This window comes from Athene cunicularia, assembly GCF_003259725.1.
Source record: "Athene cunicularia isolate RWA chromosome 5 unlocalized genomic scaffold, athCun1 chr5_part3, whole genome shotgun sequence".
In the NCBI taxonomy this organism is placed as follows: Eukaryota; Metazoa; Chordata; class Aves; order Strigiformes; family Strigidae; genus Athene; species Athene cunicularia.
The window spans coordinates 1,661,294-1,687,419 of NW_020799103.1; the positions used below are offsets into that span (position 1 = coordinate 1,661,294).

Here is a 26,126-nt window from a genome sequence, read left to right on the forward strand (position 1 = left end):
CAGGGCTACAAAAATCAGGGAGCCCACTGAGATACCAAACTACAGGCCTAGGAGCCTAACAGAAATATTGGATTTACTCTTCTAAAATATTTCCCATTCTGAATGCCCAAAATAGCTTAAAATATGAAGACACTTATAAAGCAAAAAAATACTTCTAAGTAATGCACCTGCTGTCTGATTTTTATTGAAGCTTTCCAAAGCAGCTAGTTAAACCCAAATAATATTTGAGACCTCTAGCCTAGATGCCATTTGCAGTAAATAGAGGTTCAGAGGGATTTTTCATTTTAAGGAGTTGCCTGAAGAAGGAAAGATCTGTTAAGGCAACAAAATATATAGTAAGGGCTCCAGACTTGGGTGCCCCTTCCCAGCCGTCAGTTGCAGCTCCTCCAGACCGAGTGGGAAGTGGGGGAGCTGCCGTTTTGGTGCAAGGAGTTGATTGCCTCAGGAAGCCTCCCACCTCCACTCCCCAGACACTCCGCAGGGGCTTTTGCTTTGACTCTCTACAGCTGCCGGGTGAGGACGGAGTGCACGCTGGGGACAGATGTGTGCAGCCCCTGGGTTTGCCTCCCTCCAGGCATCGCTGGCTGCAAAAGCTACCGCAGCCCTTCCCCTCCCCGGTGGGTCTTGCTGGCCAGTGGGTCCTGGGCTGCTCCTCCCGCCCCTGCGTACACATGCTGCCCCCAGGATTTAGCTCCTCCAGGAGCCCTGGCACAGCCCTGATGACTATTTCGTGGCCCGCAGCCTGAGGCCTGCCCAGAAAGGGTGGAGGAGCCAGGTCCTCCCCATCTCCCTCCTCTTTTTCTTGCCATTCTTGGTCTCAGCAAACAGACATTTCCCCCCTTGCACCAGGCCTCTTCTAGAGACGTTGTAGCCTCCCACAGACCTTTTTTCCCCACATGGAAGAGGTGAGACTTCGATGCAAGAAGGCGTTGTGAGGAAGCTGCTTTTCTCATAAAGAGAGCCCTCGTTTTTTTCTGCCAGGGAGCTGCAATTACTCCCTGAAAGTGGAAGAAGCCACTGGTTTTGGACCTGAGACGGAGCCTGGCTCCTCCAGACATTTTGTTAGTGCTACTGCCCATGTTTCATATTATTCCTGTATTGAGCCACGTGTATGGTCCAGTGTGCTTTGAAAACTGCCTGAGAAGGACATTGCTGATGTGAAAGGAAGACAAGATGGCATCTACGAGTGTCCGCCATCTCCACGAGGGCCGTTGTGGCAGCAGCCTGGGCTGCCCCATCAACATCCTCTCATTCTCCTGCAGCAGGTGCTGCCCACGCTTCCTGGTGGAGGGGTGACCAAGAAGAAGATAACCAAGGGAAGCACTGCTTTCAACCCTCGCCCTTTTAACAAGGAACTGCTGCTTGCAGTTACTCTGATGAACCTGTGATTGGTGTTATCCAGGGGAACAGCTGCTACTTCAAAAAACCCCGCATGCATCTGATGTCAAGTTTCCTACCTACAGCGTGAGGGGAAAGCACTCTGAATTAACACAGAGATCCTTCATGCCAGTCCATAGCTACAAGTTCCATCTCCCATGTTTCTTTTTCTTTGCCTCCAGGCATCGTCTCTGCGCACCCCCCATGTGTTCACAAAGCAGGGTATTGCTGGGAAGCCGGTTGTTCCCCATGTGCCAGCGCTGCTCCAGCTGAAATGGTCATGGGCAGGCTCTTGATGCTCGCAGGGGCATGGCCTGGAGGCTCTTTCCCCCAGCTGACATCTGTTGAGAGCAGTTTTCTTCATAATGCCTTTTCTTATCAATCTTTTGGGATGTGGCCAATCAGTCCCATTGACCTCAGTTCCTGGTCTATTACTTTGATGAAGAGTATAACAAATAACTCTTGTTCCCCAAGGACCTGCTGAATTTATTTTATACCAAGAGATCTTTCTGTCTTGCCTTGATCTGAATCCCGCTCATTGCAAGGAGAGGACCTGGGCATATCTTCTTGGGTTTGCCTTCTGAAAAAATTCAAATGGGTGGAAGGAATTCAACGCTATCTCTGCCCATGGCACCGGATAAAGCATTATGGAAGCTTGCCTAATAGATTGGAATCCCACCTGTGTGCCATAGTCTGCTTGGTCCAGCAAAGTCCCATTTCTTTGATAAATGCCTACAGTCGCTCGGATGGGTGGATCCTTAGCCTGCAAGAAAGAGGTTTGCTCGTAAATGCTCTTGCTGCGTTTCAAGATCACCTGTAGAGAATGTCCCATCAGCCCTTCCAGGGATGTTCTACATTGTTGTTCATTTTTACAGCGGGAAAATACTCCTATTTTTGAGATTTTAGTCTTAATTTTCTGAGGTTATTAAAATCTTCCTGAAGTTAGAGAAATTTCATCTCAAGAAAATGGAAGGAGAGGCTGAGATAAAGCTGTCCTTGGAGACAGATCTGAAAGGTGGCTCCTCTTCATGACAATTCCTCTCATGCAGTAACTGGAGGAGGCAAAGCCAAATCTTTATGCCCTAATGTTCTATTTCCATGTCGAGTACACCAGTCCGTAGTGTTAGGTTGCAGCATTTCCCTCCTTTGCACTGACGAGGAACCAAAGTCACCTCTGTCCGTTCAGGAGAAAAGATGGATTATAAGTTGTGCATAAATAGGGAGTAAAGGTCTTCACAGCAGGATATACGTCTGTCTTAGACTTTAATTTCAGATATTTTTTCATAGTGCAAGATTAATTAGAGACAAAAAGAAACATTAAAATGCCTACAGTTCACATGTATGACATGTTTCAAAATCCATTATTCTACATTCCGCATTGAGGTATAAAAAGAAAATATTGTTGTCAATTATAAAATGCTAAAGATAGCTCTATACTTTTTAAATGAACAATGATAAAAGCCTTGAAAAATTCCCTTTGATGTGAATGGAGTCTTCAGCATTTTGAAATACAATAAGATGGATTAATTGCTACTCATTAGGCAGCAAGTTGGGACAGCTTTGAATGCGCATTCTCTTCTTGGCATTAGCTATTGCCTGGCTGAAATAGCCAGCTTTTGTATTTACTCCTGTCTTCTCTAATAATAAGCAAATTGGAGATCAGGGCTAGAAACACTGAAGTGCTCTCTATCTTTTGTCCAGAACAATTGTATATTTTCATGATTTGTTTATCTTTTTTGAGCTACAGCTAATTATTGCAAAGGTTATTTGAATCAATACGAGATCTGAGCAGAAATAACATCTGCAAAATTGCTTATTAGGAATCTGTTTTATCTTAGTGTTACTGTAATATTCATTTTGTGAGCAAATTGTCATTTCTTCTCTTATTTTTTTTTTCGTTACAAGAAAAGTTTTGTATTTTAAATATTGGTACAGGTTTTAGGGCTTCTTGAATTAATACTGTGTTCTGTTGTGCTTACTTTTCCTCGTAGTGTCTTAGATTTTTTTTTCTCACAAAGTCGTAGATAACATGTTATTCCAAGCCCCATTTATCATTCTAGGATAACAGTTTTTATTTTTTGCTGTAGAACTTGTTTGAACTGATTGATTGAATTATTCTTCTGTTTATGTTGGATTAAAAGAAAGTCAAGCACAAATCCTTTTGTGCTTGTCATGTACAATTCTTGTTTCATGTGGGGCTTTTATAGATATTAAGATTTATAATTGGATGATACTGCGGAATTATTATAATTATTATTATCTAATTTAACTATGTATTTTGCATTCCAAAACCAATGGATGAAAAGTAAACCTCAAGGGCCTGATTCATTAAAAGTTGTATAGTCTCCTTGCATTAGATTCTTAGTGCTAATGCCTTCCAAAAACAGAGTGTTTGCAACTGCAGCCAGAAGTAGTCAGCTAAAACAGGAGGCAGCTCTTGATCTCCATTAGAGTGATGATATTTTAGGAGTTTAGTGGAACTAGACCAGATTTCCACTGATTGTACTCTAAATCCACCTCAGTAACATTCATTACCAATTACGTACCACGGCGCAGAAGACTTTGACAGGGGCAGGGGAAGGCAGCAGTGTAAGAGTGCAGTCTGTTACTTAGTACAGTGTCGTTCCTGGGCAGCAGCAATCCCTTCAGAGCTCATAAATTAAGTAGGGTCAAACTAGGTCAGGGCCAGATGGGACCTATCCAAGGAGGACCTTAAGCTCCAGCAGGATTTAATGATTCAGTAGGAGATACTGGCTCCCCAAGCCTCTGCCGGACCTCAGCACAGGACTCTGCAGCACGCCAGGCCAAACTTTTATTTTATGTAGATCAGCGTAAACCTCGTTGACCTGAAAAGATTTATTCCAGCTTTACACGGCAGCACAAGTGAGAGCAAAACCAAACCCCTTCTGTCTTGGACAAGATAGGAAACCAAAGTCTTAACTATTTGCAGTCATTAAAAATCCCACAACGTTCCTGTTTAGAGTAGGGGTGTTAACCCATTTGTCCTGGCCAAATTCCAACCTGGGTAATTACTGTAATCTGCCTGTTTAAATTACCCCTGCCATTTTAATTGGATATATTGCTTCTCTTGCTGCCTAAACTGTGATGTAATACCATTGTGTGTTATTAATCAGTTACCAAGTTTCATCCCAGAAGCAGCCACGTTGCAGCGATAGGTAGAAAGACTCATTCCCTTCTGGTTACGGGCACTCTCCATTATGGCATAAAAACCTCCAAGATATGCTTGTTCTTTTAAGTGGCAAACAAGCTCATACTTCACTTTAAATAAACAGCTTTAAAATGTGGTTTTTTGAAGATTATGAGGTCTGTCTGATTATGCAAGCATAGGTACCACCTTGCAGCTCTCCATAATATTCCGGGAGCTGAAGGTGCTCTCTTGCCAATGGAAGTCAGGACCTCTTATGTATTTGTTTTTGATTTCGAATTTGATTTCTTTCATGTTTGAATGTGAAGTTACAGTTACTTTGAGGAAAACCGATCTCCCAGCTATGCAGAGGTTCCTAAGCCTACAAAAGGTGAAATTCCTGTTGACGTATGTTGGTCTGAGTCTGTTGATGTTCAGTGGAGCTGGCCAATTTGTCACCACTGGGATACCTTGTAGGACTTGTTGAAACTCCTCAAGACTAACCCTGTTGAAGGGCAGTAGTTCTGAGCTGTCATCCTAAATGTTTTTGCTTTCTCTCCACCCTCCTGAAAATGTAATCGGTCAAAGAGGATGAGATGATTCGCCACCACAGAATACAGAATATTGTAAAGGGGGAAAAGCAATTGGCAAGAAGGAAGGCACATCCCTTCTCATGTTATGAAACAAAAGATGTTCTCTCCCTCAAAAATCCCTGTCACTGTTCCTAAAATTCAGGATCATCCGACTCACTGCTAATGGCAGCCAGGAACCCCATGGCACAGTCTAAGTGTCTCTCCTTCTGTGAGCAGAAGGTCTTGAAGGAAGTATAGATCTTCAAAAATGTCTTTAGTTCGTCAGTCATGGTGGGATTTACTGGCCGTACCTGTTGCCAGGTAGAAGTTGGGTGTCCAGGCTTCCATTCGAGTGCTCGGCCAGCTGTAACATCACAGGAGCTGACGCACTCCAGTTGGTTTCAGTGTCTGGTGAGGAAGAAATTCCTTGTCTCCTGTAGGTGCTTACTGCACTAACAATAGCAGGGAGTGAGCCAGCTGCCTTAGCCTGGAGACTTTAGATGGCTGAAGTGAGGCAAGACGAACTATGTCCTAGATACACAATTTATCCTGGGGTCGTGCAACTCCCAGGTATGGACTTTTATACCCCTAACAAAGCTTTTACTTTTAAATTCTCCTTTGGTTCAGATCCACCTAATAGTAAGGCCATTGTAGCAGCCGAACAGTGTGAGTTTGGGAATTTGGCAGGAGCAGAGGCATGGCTGCACCGTCCTGTGGCGGCACTGGCATGGCTGGTTGCAGAGAGGAGGCTGTTGTGCCACAGCACTTCTGGAGAGTAACAGGGTAGTCGCAGAAGCAGCACTTGTGTAGTTTTGGAGGCTGCTAGGACGCAGAGGCACACATGTCTCCTGCATCATCCATTTCACACAGGATTTCGATCCCCTGTGTGTTTGCTTTTGTTACGGTTCAGCAGACTGGAGGTGAGACTTGTGTGGTCTGGCGTTTCCAAGCCAGCTCGCCTAACAGAGAAAGGGGAGAAGAGGAACAGAAAAGTCTGGTGGGGCTAGCATCTCCATATTGCTTAAGGACATCTCCTCATTTTCATGTTTTCATGACGGAGGGTCCTTCTTACTGTGCAGGAGAGTGGAGGGGTCAGCTTTCTGGAGAGCTGCGTGACTCTCGGGATACTGCCACCTCTGAACACCTACCAAAGTATTTTTTAGGCCAGTGCTCTGCAGACATTCAGAGGCAGCCAGTAAAACATGGCATGTGCAAAGCCCTTGTGCACACCCTGGGGCAGGGAGAGGTGAGGGCCAGTAGCCAGCAGAGCCAGAGCTGACTTCAGCTCTTACCCAGGGAACTGGTTGTGTTTATATAGGAAGGATGCAGGCTGGAGACATGAGCACGCCTTGTTCAGGCCCTGATGGATGGCGTGTCCCACCGCACAGGCCCGGGACAGAAGCTGCTCTGGACATGCCCTCGGTGTGGGGAGGCAGTCCCGGGCTTAGAGAGGTCCGAAAGCAGCGGCGGGTGCGGCTGTGCGGGGACGGGGACAGCGCTGCTGTGGCAGCGGGTGCACTCGAGGGTCACATCCTGCCAGGGGCAGAGCGGGGGCTTTTTTTTTTTTTTTCCCTTTTAATGAATCAGTCCCTAGGTTAAAATAATGCATTTGTTTAAAGCTGATATTTAATGTTGAGCAAACTGCTCTTCCTTTGTCTCACTATTTTGTTCATATTTTGCTAAGAATCTGCTATTCTACACAAGCATTTTAATAAACTGTTTGTTGTTGTATCCAGGTAACAAGCATGGTAAGTATTTTAACTAAACCAAGTATTATGTACCTTAGCTGTGCTTGGCAGAATTTTTGGCTAGCTTTTCCTGTACTTTCAGCCTGTGCTGTTTCTAAAGGAGCTATTCAAAAGAAGAAACTGCTCACCTATAGTACTACTACATACAAGCTTTAGAGGGAGCATATGTGCAAAGTCATATATCGTATATAAGAGCATGCATCTCTTGCCAGCATGCTTGCTACTTTGCTTGTAAAATAAAACCAGAAAAAAAAAAAAAAAGAGAAAAAAAATCCTTGCCTAATACTGCTTGTGTTTCTTTGTTCTAAGTCACATACCCTAAATATTAGCACTTATTAATACAGTACGTCTGGATGAGGAACCCCACTTTACCAGATAGTAACAGTCTGTTGTTTCCTTGTTTTACCGACCTAAGATATTCACTTTAACTCTGTTGCATTAAGAGGCTTTCCTTTTCTATTCTGTGATCATACCTGATTGGCAGAGACTAGGACTCCAAGTGCTGCTCTAATACAAGTAATCAATAACAACCCATCTTTTTCTAAACTTGTTCCTGTATGCTTGAAAACAGCAGAAATTTTATGGCTGATTGTTTTCTTTGGGAACACTGTAAATCAGTAAAATACCACAATTGGAATTTTAAAATGTTACTTACATTTTTGTGATCTAACTTCTAAAATACTCGTTGTAAACCAGAATCCAATATGTTTCTAAACCTGTAAGCATGAAGAAAAATCTGTCATTGTTTGCGAGTCAGTCGCAGTTCTGTGCTCTCATTTTACAGTGTAATACAAAAGGCAAACTTCTCTTAGATCTAAATGATAGAGCTCAAATCTCAGTGCTCCCTGTCCTGCAGGCAGAGCCTCAGCAGCAGACCGTGTTTTGTCCAGCCTGATTTAAAATCAGCAGAATTTGCCCAGATAAACAAGTGGGCAGTAGTTTGCTCTCCCGGAGCTTCCTGCATGTTGGCAGAGCGGACTGTGAGAATTCAGGTCTACCAGGCATGTCTGAGAGGAGGTTTTGCCTTGAGGTAGTTTGAGTGTTAGCCTCCGTGCTGTATTTTTTTTTTTCCTGCATGGTTTGCTATTTTTGCATTTTCTGTGTGGCTTTTTAAGTTTTTAGTTATGTGCTTGTAGCTGCAGTTATTTAACATAATTTGTTGTGCCAAATGTTTTAAGACTCCATGTAATTGTCATATTAAAGGATCAGACAGCAAAGGACAAAGCACTCCAGCACATGGCAGCAATGTCATCAGCTCAGATAGTCTCAGCTACTGCTATTCACAACAAGCTGGGCCTGCCAGGAATTCCCCGTCCTACATTTCCTGGGGCACCTGGGGTAAGTTGTTAGCCGAGTCCCCAAAAAAATCCCTGTATTCTTTAACAATGTTCAGTAGAAAACTAAGGCTGAATGAATGGATTAATGCTTTCACTTGTGTTTGCAAAAGGAATCATGCTTGTTCAAAAATATCCAAAATCTTTCAACAAAGAAAACAATTGTTGGTCTGTTTGTTTGTTTTTCCTCTTTCAGTTTTGGCCGGGAATGATTCAAACGGGGCAGCCTGGATCCTCACAAGAGTAAGTCTGAAAATTAAAATATGCTTCTACATGCAGTGCGGGGCTGGCTTGGGCACTTCTCTACCAGAGGATATCAATGAGACAAGGCCTTGCAAATTATTCTAAAAAGGAGAAGATAGTTGTAGGGAAAGGAAGAGCCTTTACAGTGATGTGAACTCACATTCAAAAAGTCAGAAGGGATCCCAGACCTCAAAGCTGAGCCTGAACACCTAATGGGCCCACTTCTCCCATTGCATGATGAGATGCAATGATGCTGCCAGGGAGGCAGCTGGTAAGGTTTTACCCGTGGATAAGTTTCCAACACAAATACTTCCATCCTTTTTAAACTATATGAGCAACACTGGGAACGTATTTTCCTGCAGGGCGGGAGGTGCCTTCAGGAGGCCTGTTAGTGACCAGTGGGGTTACTGCCCTTCTGCAGCATGGTAGCAGCAGCAGCGTGTGGAGAAGGAAGATTTGCCCCTCTGTCAGGTGTTACCTTTTCAGCCCTGCGGTGGTCTCTGGAGCAATGTTTCCCAGCCTTATTTTACAGCATCTCCCCACCTTATTCCCTTCAGGTCCATGGGAGTCATTCTGCCCCTGTAGTTCAGTGTCCTCTGGATTTACTGGGAGTCGGAGCAATCCCCACCCATGTCTGCTGCAACCCTTGTGCCGGGCGGGTCGGGTTTCCTGCTGCGTGACTGGGCGCAGATGGGCTCCTTGCTGTCAGATGTTGGGTGTAATTCTCATCCCCCCCTCTGTTACCTCTCTTCTGTCTGTCCGTTAAATATGCTACGCAAGGAGGAGCTGTGTTTATGGGTAAAGGTCATTAACCATGGATTTTCTTATACTGTGACTCTAACGGAATTTACTGTGAATGGCATGGTGCGTGATTTCTGTGTAACTCTGTATTGCAGCGTAAAGCCATTCGTTCAGCAGGCCTATCCCATACAGCCATCAGTCACAGCTCCCATTTCAGGTAATTCTTCCATTTATAATCTCCTTTAAAAAGACTTGAGTCGTATACTGAATGTGATGTATTGATTCCTGTGATGGACAGAGACATTACTCCGTATCTAATGTTCCCTGTAGCCAAACCAGCCCCCAGTCCCAATGTCCTATTACCTGATCATGTAAGAGAGAAAATCATTAGGTTTGGAGGTTTTGGGGTTGTTGTTTTTTTTTTTTTAACACTTTAGGTAGGAAGCCCTAATCAAGGAGTTGTGACAGCTCAGCTGATGTGTGGCAAGTGGTGAACATTGTCTGCCTGGACTTCTCCGAGGCTTTTGCTACAGTTCCCCACAGCCTCCTCCTAGAGAAACTCATGGGTTATGGTCTGGACAAGTGATCTGTGTGGTGGTGGGGAACTGGCTGCCAGGCTGCACCCAGAGGATGGTGGTGAATAGCACCTTTTCAAACTGGCAACCTGTCACAAGTTCAGTCCCCCAAGGATTGATATTGGGCCCAGCGCTCGTTAATATCTTCATAAGTGGTCTGGATGATGGCATTAAATGTACCCTGATGAAATTAGATGATGATACCAAACTGAGGGGGGAAGTGGACACTTGGGAAGGGAGAGCCGCCCCGCAGGAAGACCTGGATAGGCTGGAGGAGTGGGCTAACAAGAACCTGATGAAGTTCCACAAGGACAAGTGTAAGGTCTTGCACCTGGGCAAATGTCACCCAGGAGTGCAGCACAGGCTGGATCCACCTGGCGGGGGAGCAGCTCTGTGGAGAGGGACCTGGGGGTCCTGGCAGACAACCAGCTCAGCGAGAGCGGACAGCGTGCGGCGGCAGCAAAGCGACCAACAGGGTGCTGGGCTGCACCAACGAGGGCATCACCAGCAGAGGTAAAGGAGTCATTATCCCACTCTGCTCAGAGCCTGTCAGGCCACACCTGGAACACCGTCTTCAGTTCTGGTCCCTGCTACACAAAATCCCTGTGGGCAGGCTGGAGGGGCTCCAGAGGAGAGCCACAAAGCTGATCCCGGGGCTGGGAAGCCTGGCACATGAGGAAAGCCTGAGGAGTTGGGGTTGTTCGGCCTGGAGAAAAGAAGGCTTAGAGGAGACTTTATCACCAGGCTCCAGTATTTAAAGGGTGGCTACAAAGACGATGGAGACTCCCTTTTTACAAGGAGTCACATGGAAAAGACGAGGGGCAATGGGTACAAGTTAGTCCCGGGAGATTCTGATTGGCCACAAGAGGAAAATTTTTCACAATGAGACCAGTCAGCCTCCGGAATAATGTCCCCAGGGAAGTGGTGGATTCCCCAACACTGGACACTTCTAAGATGCAGCTGGACAGGGGTGCTGGGCTGTCTTGCCTAGAGCATGCTTTTGCCAAGAAAGGTTGGACCAGGTGATCCCCGAGGGCCCTTCTGACTCTGATTCTGTGATCTCCCGTCAGCATTCCGTATTGTTGGAAAATGCTTTGTAAAAAATGAGTAATAGGATGCATGTTTCCTTTTCAATAGCTAAAACTTGTTTCCATTTGTAATGAAAACAAGCCTCAATTTATTTTAAGCTGAGGCTAAAAACTCCTCCAAAACTATGTAAGTTTAGCCTTAAGTATAAAACGTCTCTCTGTACCTGGCTGCTGCTAACTGTTCCTCCTCCTGAAGGTCCTACTCTGCCTGATACCGTTTTGATCAGTACCTGATGTTTATTCTGACTTCCATTGCTCAAACTGATCAAGCCCTTCACATGGCTACTCCCCTACTCCTTTTCCCAAGTTGGTTTTGTGGCCAGTTTCAGGGAAGATAATTATTTCTTTGCAGCTGATAAGTAATTTTAAGTCTCCCTGGCCAAATGACACCATGTTTCTGACGCTGAACTGCAGTTTTCTGATTCTTACCCCCTTTTCTATCCTTTTCTAACTTGCTGCTACTTAATGCTTAAAACTAGGACTATCTTTTTTATTCCTGCTTGTTTCATTTCTTTTGATGTTCCTAATTTATAACACTGTTTCCTAAGGCAGACATTTTGAACTGTCTTTTATTCTTCCATGTTTTCTCTCAGAATAGGATTATTAATATTCCTAAATCAGTCAAAACTCATGCATGAGTTTTTGCTTCATTAGAATTCCTGTTCATGTCTAACCAGTCACGTTTGTAATTCCCTGTTTCATGCGAGCCTCACACCTTCACTGCCTAAATTTGAGGGTTAGTCAGGTACCGTACCCGCGTTACGGCATATGGACACACACTACCTGTGACTTCTCCCTGGTTCTCAGTCTAGTTCAGGATTATCTTAGTTCTCTAAATCTTTGGTGCCTCTCCCCTGCCTTCCTTGTGCCAGCCTCTCTCCCAAGATCAGTTTTGCCTTCAAGCTGCTGCCTTTCCCTTCTTTCTGTACTGTTTTGTTTCCTTCTCATCTAATTTTCCATCATGAGGAGCAAGAGGTAGCATTTATTCTTTCTCTTGAGGTGAATTAGGGATGGTGGTTAACATCCCTTCTCTCTCTAGATCATGTCATTCCCTCTTTATTATCAATTTAAAACCTTCTTTTTCTTTTTAGGGTATGATTCAGCTCTCTACAGTAATTATTTATTATTATCTGTAATATAATGCTGCCTAAAAGCTCCAAAAGAAGTCAAAGACCCAATGTGCAAATACATAGTAAGAGACAGTCCCTGCCTTGGAAACCTTATACTCTAAATAGGAGAGAGGAATTGAGAGTGGCAGAAGAAACAGGCAAAAAGAGAGGTGATTTACTTGTAACATGTGGCACATTAGGAGCCAGAAATGGAGGCCAGTTCTCCTGACTCCCAAGGCAGTAATATCTCCTGTGAGTCTTGCTGCCAGTTTCCAAGGAAGGGTCAGCTGTAAGTCTACATGAAGTCTCTATAAATCTCTACAATTTAGTACATAATTTAAACAAAAATACTACAGTGAGTTACAGCCCCGAGGAAACAAAGAAGTAGGTCTTTTATTTGCACCGTTATTAGCTTGCTGGGTTGGGGCCTCTTTTTCTACATACTGTTCTGTGTTTTTCCAATTTTAACTCATCTGAATTCATTATTTGCTAAAACAAATATAAACATCCAAGGGCTACATGCATAATTCCCAATTATTTTTAATTCAGAAATTATGAACTGAGGAACTGTCAACTTCTTCATGAAAATGGTTCTTTTCTGTTAGGATTTGAGCCTACGTCAGCTCCAGCTCCCTCAGTCCCTGCGTGGCAGGGCCGATCGATTGGTACGACCAAGCTCAGGCTGGTGGAGTTCTCGGCTTTCCTTGAACAGCAGAGGGATCCCGAATCAGTAAGTGTTGCTCTCGTGTCTGCTAATCTTCAGGTTTTTTCCATAGCTCCCCACCCCTGAGGATGCTTCCCGGGGTGAAGCCTGATGGAATATACCTGGTGTTTCTGCATTTGCTACTGCTCAGTGTAATATTTCTTTCACTCTAGTACTGTATTTTTCTTTCTTGGGCTCTTTGTTTCCCCACTTGCAGAAGTGAGAGACCTCTCAGGTGCAGTTGGCTATGGTGCCTCATTGTTGACCTAGTTTAGCAGTTGTGCCATACTGCGGGGTGGTTTTGGCACTAATTCGGTGCTCAGAGCCTAATCTGTTTCCTAGCAGAAACAAAATTAAGGACTTGCGTAGAAACTATGCACATTATTTTAAATATCTGACATTTGGGATTGCCTCTGAGTATCAGGATTGTCCCTTTTGGGTCCAGCCTCCCAAGTGTGTACCATTTAACTGTATCACTTTTTTTTTTTTTAAATTGAGGTTACCTATCTAAATGTCCAATCATTCAGTCTTTCCTGATCTTTAATTGTGTCTTAGAGTCCAATTCAAGGTTTGGATTTTTTTTTTTTAGGAAGTTTTTGGTTTTGCTTGCATTTTTAGACTGCATACTGTACCTGCAAGGGTAGTTTATGAAGTTGGCTGTAATGTTTCATTTACTCCAGTAAGCCTCGAACCTTGATATTAATCATCATATATTTGCCAGGAACATTTGTTACTAGCCTAGCACTGTTTCTACGGCATCACAAATAAATCAGAAGAGCTTCTTTCAGCTTGAACCTGAGAATTCTTACCGAGATAATTTCTGAAAAGCAAATACTGTCATGAATGGGCGATATAGAATGGCCGTTCTTGTTCAGATGTTTGGTAAAATACAGTAGCTTGGAGCAGAGAGAAGCTATCACTTGCTCTTTATAATTCAGCACTGGAAACCATAGTATTTATGGGCTCTGGCCAGGGGTGTTATCCAGGGAGTGTTTACCCTGCATAATGGAGACTGGAGACATAGCCCAGAAACCTTCCAACAGAGGAATGTTCCTGGTGGAGAAACATCCCAGTGGAAATACACCATATCTCAACTATTCATACACTAAACGTGTGGCACTCTGTTGGTTTGCTAAATGTCATGTTTTGCCAGGTTGAAGTAACTTTGAGGGAGGAAACGTTTGGCGGCGGGTACAGTTATCTCGGCACTTAGCTGACGGTTAGGCACTGCGTGCTTTCCCTGGAATCCCTCTGCCTTCCCGAGGCCCTGATCCCCACACTCCCCTCGCAGTCCTGGCTCTGGTGGGCTAAAGCTTCATCTCAGTGTCCTCCAGACTAATCCACAGCTGGAATGCCTTCTCCAGCCCCTGCCCCCAGCTCATCCAGGCAGCGGTTTGTATTTCTGGTGTAGAAACGCAACATCTAGGTTTTCTATCAGGCAGCCTTATCGATAGTCAGCTCTCGGAGCCTTTGCCTCGCTGACCCTGTGTAACATGTCGTGCTGATTTATGGGCTCTGCCATGCCGAGATTGCTGCACACCAGGATGTTTTGTGTGTGCCTCGAGGTTATCGGGAAAACAGGATGTGGCCATGTAGCGCTCAGCGTTACTCTGCTGTATGTGAATGAACGGGCATCTCAGTGTATTTTGATTTACTGTTTTGCTGGTAGACCACTTAATTATCCTTTCCCCATAGATTTTTATAATGCAAAACTGCTTGCAAAATCCGTGGGCTTACACATTGTGGAGCCTCTGTGTAGCTGCATAGCTTCATGTAGAAGAATGAATGAGAGTTCAGCAACTAAGTAACTTATGGCTTTCCCTTTAAGAAATATCTCCCTCAAACCAAGTACGCTCTAAACAGATAACACGTGGTTGCCCATCACACCACTGATGTCTGCAACATCAAACCATCCGAGTGACATGAGCGGATTGGCAACATAACTGACAGACCAAAAATGAGAAAATGCAGCTTTGGCAGGGCCCGGAGCCGCAGGCCCCGCTGGCCCATGGTGGCACGGCTCGGAGGTGGTTGTGTCACGTACAGTGTGTGGGCCACCGCCTTGGGGCCACGTTGGGGCTTTCATTTTTCAGGCAGGTGCAGGCTCGGAGGAATGCAACACATCCACTTGCATTGCAGAGAAGGAGTAGAGGCCTGAATAGAAACACGGTTACCCGGGATGGCCCCATAGATACTGTAGAGCTGGAGTAAACTAATATTATCTGGAATTCCTGAGGGTGCAGCAAGGCCCACCGGAGCTTGTCCCAGCTTGTGAGCATGCTGCTAAGAAACCCACCTTTTAAATGCAGAACACTTATGCAGGCTTATTAGAGAAGCAAGAGCATCAAACTACCCAGACTTGTTTATAAAAAGTTACTTGTGTGCTGTAACATTGCAAAAATGAGACACAAAGAAAAGTCAATTCCCAGTCATGCATTAATTTAGACCATTCTTTGCACCCACGCTGCAAGTGCAGTGGGGCAGCGTTGTGCAAGGGCTGTGTGGGGACAGCCTGGGCCGGGGGGAGCCGAGGGGCAGGCCCCCATGGGCAGCGTGTCACCACCACTGCCTGGGAAAGGGGAGTCAGAAGAAGGGGAAGCATTACTTATATCAAATGGAGTAAATTGGATTATTTCGATCTTAAGCAAGGGCATAAAAAAAACCCCCAAGACGGTGTGACCAGTCCCCAGGGCAAACGCAGAGGACGTTTGCTGGGCAGGCACTGGTGCACACTTGTCTGCAGGGACAGCTCTGAGGGGCCCTGCCTCCTGCCAGCCTTCCCCCTTTCCAGTGCGCACTTTTCCAGCAAGCACCGAGTTCTCCTCGGAGGTGAGAGCCAACCCTCGGCCTCTTTTAGCACTGTTGAAAAAAATGTGAATTCTGCCTGTGGTTTTGTACATCTTTCTTTGTGTTGGTGAGACGTTTTATTGCAGACACGGTTTGTGCAGCAAAGGATGGGGGTTTATTACTTTTTAAGTAATAAAGTCAGCAAGCCAGGCAATGTGTGTGTTTTGCACAGTGTGCATATGCAGGTATATAGGCATGTGCTGTGGCTGCAGCATCTCCTGTATGCCTTTGTGCCTCTGCTGACCTCAAAAACTAATATATGTGTACGCTGCTACCTGAGAGTCATGTCAGAGTTCTCACGTACCTTCTGAAAAAAGATAGTTATGTGTTCCTTGCACATCTGACTTCTAACAGAAAATGACATCAAGTATTATTTTGTTCAAATGTCTTTCCAATGTTTTATTTAAAAAAAGATGTCCCTACCTTGCTCTCTCCCTCAACCCAAAACCAAGCCAGAAAGCCTCATAGTAGTGGGGGCAAATAGACCAATTCTAGCTTAAAATGTAACCGGGAAGTTTATTGAAAAGGGCTTATTTGACATGGCACCTGGGGCCAGGACTCGGTGATCCTGGGAGGTCCCTTGCTGTCTATATTCCTGGGCAGCAATTAGAAATTGAGGTGTGTCTGCCCGTGGTGACTCCCAGCGACTTCAGTGGGGCTGTGCATGGACACAAAGGTCCACCCACAGGGAATTCATTGTAGGATTGAGGCCTTAAACATTTCTGGGGTTCTTCCAATGGCAATTGGTGTTTAAAAGTACAAAAGCCCTTCAATGTCAGGCAGTTATTTTAATTTAGAGTGGGCATTCTAGTGGGTCGGAAATGTGCTCCGTAGAGTCCTGTCACTTGTGGAGGGCTGTTGACTTTTTTTTCCTTGCCTAGCCACAAAATTGTTCCATTTACAAAAGAAAAAATTGTAGAAAGGAAACAATAAGCAACCCTCACTGTAACTCTGCATGGCAGAAGATAGCCTGGGAGACATAAGATGGCACAGTTGCAAAATCTTGGAATACTGACTCTGCAGTTAAGGAGGGGTGAAATTACTCCTCCTTTTACATGAAAATCAATTCGGTTTACAAATGTCAAGCTGTATTTTCTTTTGTGGCATTTTGTGTTCAAGTACAATTCCTAAATGGTGCATAGAAGCTGCCCTTGTAGGTTCAAGCACCAGCGTTTTAGTTACCTTTAATTACTGCCTACCCTATAGAACTATATTCTCAGCTAACTAACAAGTTTGTGTACCCATCTGTTGCTTTCAAGACAGGTTTTTCCTAATGGGGGCTTTCCATTTTTACTGTAGTGGTTCTGTGAAAATTCCGGACAAATGCTTAAACCAAGTAATCCCATATTCCCTAACAAATATAAACTGAGTATGCAAGCAGATAAAAGTGATCTAAGCAATTGACTTTTACGCAAGTAACTATAAAATTCAAAGACTGTAACACTGAGATGAAAATAATTACTATTATTGTATCATATATATATATTCAAGCTTGCTTTCCAATCAGGAAATAAACCCCTGGCACCACCCAACAACAAAAAAAAAGCCTTTCTTGCCTTCCTGTTAGGGGTTTGTCACCCGTGCTGTCACATTCATTTCGTCTTTGAGCACTTCAGACAGCTTTACATCTAAAATATCTGTATAGGGCTGTAAAGAGCCAAAGTGATGGGCATTTTCAGGATTAATCCACCTATCCAAACTGTCAGATTTTTGTTAGGTCCAAATTTCAAAATTTATTTTAAAAAGTGGTGAAGAAATAAATTATTCTTTATGTTTTAATTCAGGTTTTATTGTCGTTGTAAAAGGGCTTTGTGAGCCCAGGGAGAATTGTGCCTGGGAACGAGAAAGTGAAAGCAATTGCTCAAGGGCCATAAAAACAGCCTGCCATCATTAGCCAAATGCAGTAAAATTCACCAAAGTTAATCAAACCACCTAAGTGATGAAAAATAAATGAGATCTTTTCAAAAGAAGACCTCCATCTTTGCACAATATCCATTGTTACAAGCATTGTTTATCCTTTCCGTATTCCCTGTAACCAGTACAAAAGGCAGTTCAGCGTTTCAGTCATAGGGAAGTCCTCGGCTTGGTGTCTTTGTGATGTGACAGGATGGGGAAGCAAACCCACTTTAGGGTGAATATCTTGGAGTGGCAGACTCAGGATTCGAGGTCATTTTAATCTGAAATCGGAGAAAGTTGAACTAAATGCAAGAGTCATTTATTTTGCGGTGCTAGAGAGCCACGTGTTGGCCCTGGGAAGCAAATGTCATACTCTGTAAGATGTTCCTATTCGGGTGGCTGTGGTTAGAAGTGCCAAGAAACCACTTTAAGGGGTTCGGTATTGACATGGCTCCAGTCTTGAAGCCGTGGCGTGGCAGCAGACCTGCCGGCTGGCGGCCTCACCCGGGGGCCCTGCGGAGAGGCCCGGGCCAGCTCCCCCTGCCCAGCTGAAGGGTCAGGACACGGGCTCCTCAGGGGAGGGTTCTGGGGTGAAGACGTGTTTGGGGGTAGAGAGACTGAGCACCGGTTATTCCTTGATGTCGACCCATGTTAAGTGCTGAGGTTGGGTGGAAAGACTCCCGGGGCATGACTGCTCTCGCTGCTGCCTTCACGCATGCTCTCTCCCTTTGCGCAAAACCCACCACTGCTGCTGGAAATTTCCCAGAAAAACTAAAAGTGCTGCTTTTGCACATCTGGAGAGGAGTGCTGGCGACATCCATACATGTGGCCAGTGCCCCAGCCCAGAGCCCTGAGAACAGCCCGGGCAGGGGTGCTGCCAGCCCCCACGGGGCACGGGCCCAGCCGGGGGAGCGGGAACTCGGGAGGAGGGACGGGCAAGTGGGTGAGGCTGTGGAATAGCTGGAGCAGAGCCCGGGTGTGCAGCCCCTGCCGTCAGCTCAGGAGAGCTGTAAGATCAGGGGGGTCACCACAGTGGGGGGCCCTCTGCCCCCCCCCAGCCTTGCACAGCGCTGTTCCCGCAGGGAGGAGCAGGGGGACGCGGGGACTGGCGGTGCGGTGGGCTGTGCCTGCGCCTGTCCCCCACACTGCCTGCCCGCTGAACCCCGAGCATCCACCCTCGCCGGGTGCCTGCCTGTGCCTCTGCCCCACATTTTCCCATCTTGTTCCACTGCAGCTTCCCCCGCCCCTACGCCCACCTTAAAATTGCTTAGCTGGGCTGCGGAGTCAGGCCCTCAGAAGTTGGGAAATGTCCTTGTGTGTCTGCTCTACAATGCAGCAGTTAATTACATGCTCACATGTTTAGTTGTTCCTGCTCCATTCAGTGTAGATGTAGATGGCCCTTCTTCGATAAGCGACTGCTCAGTAGTTTGTTTTCTTCTGTTGTTGAAATGCGTGGCCCGGTGCCCTGCTCGCTGTGCACTGCCTAACCTCTCCTCCAAATGGAATTAATAATTCCTCCCATTTGCATTTCACAGATGTATTAGTGCAGTCATTTTTTAGATGAAGGAGCATTATTACTCACATTTGACAAACGAAGAAGTTCAGGTGCAAAAGAATGAATGGGCCACTGATTTTGAGGGTCCTCTTTGATTTGTCATGAGCCTGATTTTGCAGAATACTTAGTGTTATTGAGAGCTTCCTATATTCAGGCATAATTTCCCCATCTGAGCACTCAGCACTTCTGGAATTGTGACCGCAGGGTCTCAAATCACACAGGCCAGAACGGAAGGATGCATCTTTGCTGCAGGAAAGCTGATGAAAACGTGTGAGCACCCTGCCCAACCAGCAAGTCCCAGTTTCACAGTTTGGCAGTATCTGGGAAGTGCTGGGCAACATTAATGTGGCAGGGCTGGGAACCGGCCTTGCTCATCACCTGCCTCCCCATTTCCGTAACCATAAAGTAGCTAAAAACCTCCTTCACGTTCCTGATTGGACCCCTGAGCAGATCCTGGAGGCGGAATGGGTGGGGGTCCTTGAAAGACTCGGTTGACCATGTGGTTGTATCGTAAGATAGAAGCACAGAAAGTTTGACTGACATTTGACATGAAAGTGTTAAAAACCTTAATAACAGGAGTTGGTGCAGACTCCAGTTATAACATTAAAATGTAAAAATAACTCCCAATCTGCCTCAGTGCAGAACAACAGCAGCGGGAATGAAATATTCAGTTACTGGTATTTTGGTAGAAATAAGAAAAATTGTTGGCAGACCAAATGATTTTCTTACATCAGCAGGAAATTAAAGAGTGTCAGATTTACAAGATAGAGTGAGACAGCAGAGCTGAGGCTGGGTAGGGTGCAGGCTAGAGCTGCACACAGACTGCTGATGTACTAGTGATTGTTTTTTAATCAGTCCACCCCACCTGGCTCCTTTCTCCTCCACAGGTGCAGTCGCTGCACAGGCAGTGGTACCTTTTTAAAAGATGGGTTGGACCGGTGTGCGGAGGCACAGCGGGAATCACTGCACGGTGCCAGGCACTGCAGTAGTGCTGTTTTCTCTCATTTCAGTGAAAGCTCAGGCTGTCCCACCTGCCTTCAAACACCTGTCCCTCTGAGCTGCGGCTGTAGCCCTGGTGACTCCAGTACAGAATATATTCAGTCCGAAGAGGGCCGAGAGGCTGTCCCGCTGTGTCAGGGAGAAGACCTGAGGCAGAGCCTTTTAAATGTATTTCTCCTTTGGGTGGTTTGCCTTCCACCTTGCTCCGTATCCACATCACCCAGGCCTGGCTGGGCCCGGGGAGCCGCTCACCTGCTGTGTGCCACCCCGCAGGGTTGTGCAGGGCCACGCCGTGCACAGGAGCGGTGCCAGAGCAGGTACCCCGCAGCTTGGTGTGCCCTGCTCCCCTGCCCCGGGAGCCCTCTGCAGCGTGGCCACCACTGCTTAATAACGAACCTGGTCCTATGCAGGCTTGTCAAGTCTTGGCCTTAGCCCCACAGGCGTGGGGAAGCACAGGGATGTAGCAGAGCACGCTGTAGCAATTTACAGACCTGTGTTTCGTAGACCAGAAAGGCTGTTGCTTTAGAAAGTAAGTGCAAAATTGGTTACAAATATATGTGCTGGCTGATAAAACAAATGTAGGTGGTTTGTCTTTGTTCTGCACCAGCTTAAATGCTTGTATCCCCTGCCATTGGCAATTTGTCTTGGTTCTTTTAAATTCCTAAGTGGATTATAATTTTTCTTGTGGTATTATTTGACAACAGTCATATTTCATGGCTTTACTGCATTCTTTGGATAGTTAGAATTTTTTAAGGAAAGGAGCTCAGTAAGAGGCAGCCATCTCCAGGGCATGTCGTGTAATGCAGATGCTGAAGATAGAGCTGAAAATGTTCTTTGTATTTTTTATGTAGTTTTTATCCTCAGAAAATACAGGATTTGACCTATGAAGGTTTATTACCCAGTGCTGGATGCAAATCCTATAAATGCTGTGGCATGAGTAAATTCCTCAGCACCTAATGTACTTCATTGACTCTGGAATACTCAGTCTAAAATAACAGTGAATTCTCAATATAATGAAGTTTTTAAGCTTTTTAGACACTAACAGCCTCAAAAATATAGGCATAACACTTAGCTTCTTTGATTTTATCTATGCATAAATTCCTGTCATGGAGTGTGTTTGTATTAAAATCATAGGGATCACTTCAGTATCCATTTACCCTGCTCCAAATATTATATTATCGTTGGTTAGTCCATAGAAATATGCCATATCTAATTAGGTTAGCAGTGATTGTACTTAGCATAGGAATTGCAGCAACATAAGGAGAAAATAATCACACATTGCAATATCAAAATAAACATTTCTGTCCTAAGAATGTTGTCAGGTGATGTCATACCATCTGTCCTACTGTACCCACTCGGAAATTTTGCTGCAGCAGCATCTGGTACTTTGGCGAGCTCTGCAGACAACTGTGGTAGCTTTACAGCTGCCTTTAACTTGGCTTTTATATTTAAACAGTATTAAGACTTTATGCTCGGTGTTCCTATAAATGTGTTTGTTTTTACTGAAGTTTGGATACTGAGCGGTTTGTATATTTTCCTGGTTTGCAGAATGAGGTACAGTGTGTGAGTTGTCTGGGGAATTTGCAGCTGTCAGACTACAGCACTGCTCTCTGCCTCCTTGACTGCTCGGCCACCTTCGGGCCGGGGAGAGAGACTCCTTTTTGGGGAAGACACTTTCCTGGGTGCAGGAGAGCCTGAGCCCTCAGTTCTGTTCCCATACAAATGGGGTTATTTGTACAACCTGGAGCAACTCCAGCAGAAAAGACTGAGAGGAAACAATCTCAGAATAAATAATACCCTGGTCACTAATAGTAGGGATTGTTTTTCAAGCCCTTACTCTGAGTGAGGGAAAGCAGGGAGAGCACAACTGCTGGGCACTCCTAGGCAGGCTGTGGGGGTGCCGGGGGAAGGGAAATATTTGGGTTTCTATTTTTCAGAGAAGGCTGAAGTGCTTACCTCTGCTGGGGCATTCTCACCATTCTACTTGAAAAATGGAAATAGGCTTCCCTTGATAGCCAAGTTCAGTGACCCAGCCTGTTGCACTTCACCCCGGTACCTTAGGGCAGCAACAGGAGCAGGTTTCTGGACTCCCTTTCTTGTGTTCCTGGCAGTTTCCAGGTATATGGGGCACTGGTGCATTTTACTGAGAGCTAAGTTTTTCAGTAGGCAGCAAGATATGTAAGAAACGTTCAGCATGACTTTTAGTTATTTACTCACAGTACTTCAAGCTAAATCTGTGACAACAGTGTCAAAAAACTAGAAGTTGGAGTCGCAGTGCTTTCTCATATTACTTTGTATTTTTTTGTTTTGTTTGTTTTGCCATGTTAAAATGTCTCCTTAGTCCACTTTTGCCCCTACTAGGTAAAGTAACATGCTAAGTCTGACCACAGACACTGTTACGGTCGGCACGCGTGGTTGCTAACCAGCACAGGGATTTCCTGTATCGTGGGTAAAAGACGAGTGTGCGAGCTAAGCCAGTGCTGGGGGAGGGCTAGCTGGCACACCTTCACGGGCACGCTCACTCTTGCACACCTGCTGTTCAGCTCCCCACCACCCGTTCGTTTCTCTGCCATGCCTGTTTTTCTCTTCAGGGTGGAAACAGCTTCTTTGGATCAGCTCTGCCCCTTTCGGGCTCTGCGTGCACTAAAGGCTGGGCAAGTTTTCCACTTATGCACAGAAGCAGCTGGAATGGCATTATTTTCAAAGAGGGCTGCGAGGAAAATCCATGGAACTGGTGCTCTCAGACTTGGACTTGCTTGTGTAAACACCTTAATAAAGTGTTACGCTTTCCTTTTTCCTTCCACAAAATTAAAAAAGAAATGCAACCCTGTAAAAAGCGCAGACCATATCCCATTTTTGGCCCCATAGACAGATGAGTGTTCTCTGATTCTAAATTCAGATTTCACTGTACTACATGATTTTTAAATAGATTTCAATTTAATTTCCTAGGTGAAGAAATCTAGCCGGTCCACTTCCTTTTCCCCAGAGTTCTGGACATCTGGTAGGGAAGACTCTGCTTACACCGAAGGAAGGTTCTGAGTGGTTGTCCAATTAATTTAGATTTGTCATTTCAGTTTGTTCATTCGGCAGGTATATTGTAAACAGAATAGCTTAAATGAGGTCTGCTTTGGGATTTTAAATATTTTATTTGTGCTTAGCTTTTGGGAATTCCCCTTATACACAGCATCTGTTCAATATGACAGGGGTTTTCTACTGTTCATTGACTGCATGTCAGCTTTCCTTTAATTTAGTTAGCAAAATGTTTTGTGATCCGCACGGTTAAAAACCCCAATGTTTAATCCTGCTACTCTCAAGCTCCTTCCCTCTTGCTTGTGTGACACTCTGGGGTGCTGATTGACTCTGGGCAAGGGTCTTTGGGGTTCGTCCTTCCGCTTTCATTTCAGGTGCTGAAAGGTGCTCTCATCTGGGAGAAATGGCAGCCCCTAAAAGACCGTATTGGACTCAGTAAGGGGCTGCTGTGCACTTCACTGGGCCATGGATTTCCCCCAGGCAGGAAGGGGGTTGCTGAGGTGATTCCCATGATCATAATGAGGTGTGAGAGGATGAAGTTAAGAAACAGGAAATTGAAGCTGAATGTGCTTTGGCAGAGATGGTCATCTATAAGAGCTGGCTCCTGAGGGAAGTGCTAAAAGTTTGGCTCTTCAGTATGACATGGGTCAAAATACTGGAGGACATACAATGGAGACCACTTCTATAGTAACAGGAATGCAGAATAACGGCCTTCTTTTTATTGTCATTCTGGAGTTAAACTCCTATCTCTTTTAATTAAACAGCATTGCCATATGCTATAGATAGGCGTGTGGAGTTTTTTAATAGACAAATGGGAGGTGTGTATGTGTGGGCTCTGTGGCAGTAGCAGAAATTCAGGCTCTGAGGACACGGGACATTAGAAGGCACAGTTTAAAGAGGCAGAAATAGGCTTTCCTCATGAGTATATTCATCTCCTGCTCTGCGCAGGGCTCTTTATCACCGGGCTGCCGCTGGGTCTTTCAGTGTAAATTACCCCTTGAAGATGACCATGTTTTGTGGTTTGTAGTAGGGACGCAGGTTTTTTGATGTTGACCCTTGCTCACAAGGGGCTACGACACAATCACTAAAGTTGTTCATGGAAATCATACTGCAGAAAATCATAGTCCCAGGAGTAATGTGCAAGTCATTTAATCCATCAAAGCATGCTACCCTCCACAGGAGCACACGCAGACCCGTGCCGTAAGGAACCGCTGTTCTCTTTGTACAACACTGATTTTCCTGTTTCTTTCTTGCAGTACAATAAACACCTCTTCGTACACATTGGACACGCTAACCATTCTTACAGTGACCCGTTGCTTGAATCGGTGGACATTCGTCAGATTTATGACAAATTTCCTGAAAAGAAGGGCGGTCTAAAGGAACTGTTTGGGAAGGGGCCCCAAAACGCTTTCTTCCTCGTAAAATTCTGGGTGAGTAAGACATGACGTGGAGAACCATTCTTGTTGATAAGGCTTGTGGTCAGTATTTAGCACCCTTTGGGGTGCTTGTGGAAATTTCTTCTGTCGTTATATAGAAGTGCAGAGGTGTATATCCTTCAGGTAGGACGCTGGCCCGGAGCCACTCTTGTTGACAGCTCCACAAGAAGTCTGTGTGGCAGATGACATTCAAAGGCAGATTGTGCTTGCCACAGCTGTGGGCAGGAGCAAACAGGTAACGAGAGCCCTCGGTTGCCAATGGGGAACTGCCATCTAGTGGTCCCGGGAAAAACAGGGAAGCCGCGGAAACGGAGACTGCTTTTTAGCGTTTCAGATGTTGAACTCTTGCCAAATGCAAATAGTGCAAGTATCAGTCCTGCAATCAGTCCACGCTTATGCAGATAGGAATAAGTAGGATCTGAACGCAGCGTGCAGCAGGACAACTGTGAGCCTGGGAGGGTTCCAGGGTTTTTCTCAAACATTCTTGGGTCGCTAGAGCATGTATGCTTTCCTCTTGCCTTTTTGTTAGTCAGCCATGAGACTCTGCTCCAAAAGCTATATCTGTTCATAGCAGTGGTGAGCAAAGGTGAAAAAAGAATTTGAATGGAAGGCTGAGATGTTGTATATTGATCTACTTGTGATAAATTTCATTGATACATCAGAATTTTCTTTTTGTATTTACAAAATCTCATGTTAGCCATGCTAAAGCTTCATCCAAAAGGACCATCAAAACTCCAGGCTGGACTGGAAGCTTTTTCTACTCATTAATTTGTTGGGGCATTTTTTGTCATATACTCTCTTCCATAGCAACAGTTATCATCTAAACATTTTTAAATTGTCTTTTAAAACTCAGTGAAAGGGGCACATTCAGGGTTTAATTACAGGGTGGACAGGTTGAGGCTGAAATCAGAAGAGGTCGATCTGGAATCACTGCTAATGATCAGATTTCTTGGCATTTGTTGCTTTCAGTTAAGGTTTATCTATGTGACCTGAAACACTCGCCATCTTGTACATACCTCAAACTTCATATCTTGCCAAGAGTTTCCGGGGCACCAGGTTTGGAACTGGAATCTGGGAATGAGGGAGACTCTTTTTTTCTCAAATCTGGGGTGTAGAAGGGATAAACCACTGAGCAGAAGCTGGACTGCAGAAGAAATCCACTGAGAAATTCATGGGGCTTAAAACTGGGCATGGGAGCTCTAGACCAAGCATTTGAGGGCTGGCTGAGCAAAGAAGCCAGGAACAGGAGGCAGCAGAGAACTGGGAGCTGAAACACGGCAGGCACCAGGAGCCTGCTAAAGACAGGTGGGAAAGTAGGGTCAAAAAGGGGGAGGCAGTGTGAAGAGGGAACATCTGGGATAAGGAGCCTGCAGGGAAACAGAGGGATAAAGCAGAAAGAGCTGTGTGAGAGGTGGGAACAGGACAAGCACAAGGGCAGAAGAGATCTGGCTACAGAGGAATAGAGCTTGCAGGTTCAGGATCTGTGACCCCTAAATATATTTCCTTGCAAAACTTGGGCTTGAACTGAGGACCGTCGTCTCACCAATCCACTTTGCATAATAAATACTTGCAAAACCAACTGGCAAAATGAACGTCACCTCACTTGCCTGTTCTCAGTTCCCACAGAGCCTCAGACTTTATATTAGACATGGAAGTGACTTGTGGTACAGTCATTGATGTATTGTATGTTCTACTTCTTCTCAGTGTGGAAACTGATTTTCAGGCATG

The 26,126-nt window shown here is 45.2% G+C and overlaps 1 protein-coding gene and 1 long non-coding RNA gene across 5 annotated transcripts in view; both read left to right on the forward strand.

Moving 5' to 3' along the window:
• The window catches only part of LOC113481332, a 658,441-nt gene that overhangs the window by 380,333 nt on the left and 251,982 nt on the right, over window positions 1-26,126 (forward strand). The window lies entirely within an intron of this gene.
• TEAD1 (TEA domain transcription factor 1) overlaps window positions 1-26,126 on the forward strand; it is a 157,630-nt gene that overhangs the window by 113,496 nt on the left and 18,008 nt on the right. For 3 of the 4 annotated variants that reach the window (XM_026850871.1, XM_026850868.1, XM_026850867.1), the window contains 6 exons: window positions 6,831-6,842; window positions 8,046-8,180; window positions 8,373-8,419; window positions 9,316-9,377; window positions 12,538-12,662; window positions 24,219-24,392. In XM_026850871.1, coding sequence (XP_026706672.1) covers window positions 6,831-6,842; window positions 8,046-8,180; window positions 8,373-8,419; window positions 9,316-9,377; window positions 12,538-12,662; window positions 24,219-24,392 — 555 coding nt within the window. The remainder of the gene's footprint in view (window positions 1-6,830; window positions 6,843-8,045; window positions 8,181-8,372; window positions 8,420-9,315; window positions 9,378-12,537; window positions 12,663-24,218; window positions 24,393-26,126) is intronic. The other variant, XM_026850870.1, reaches the window with a different exon arrangement.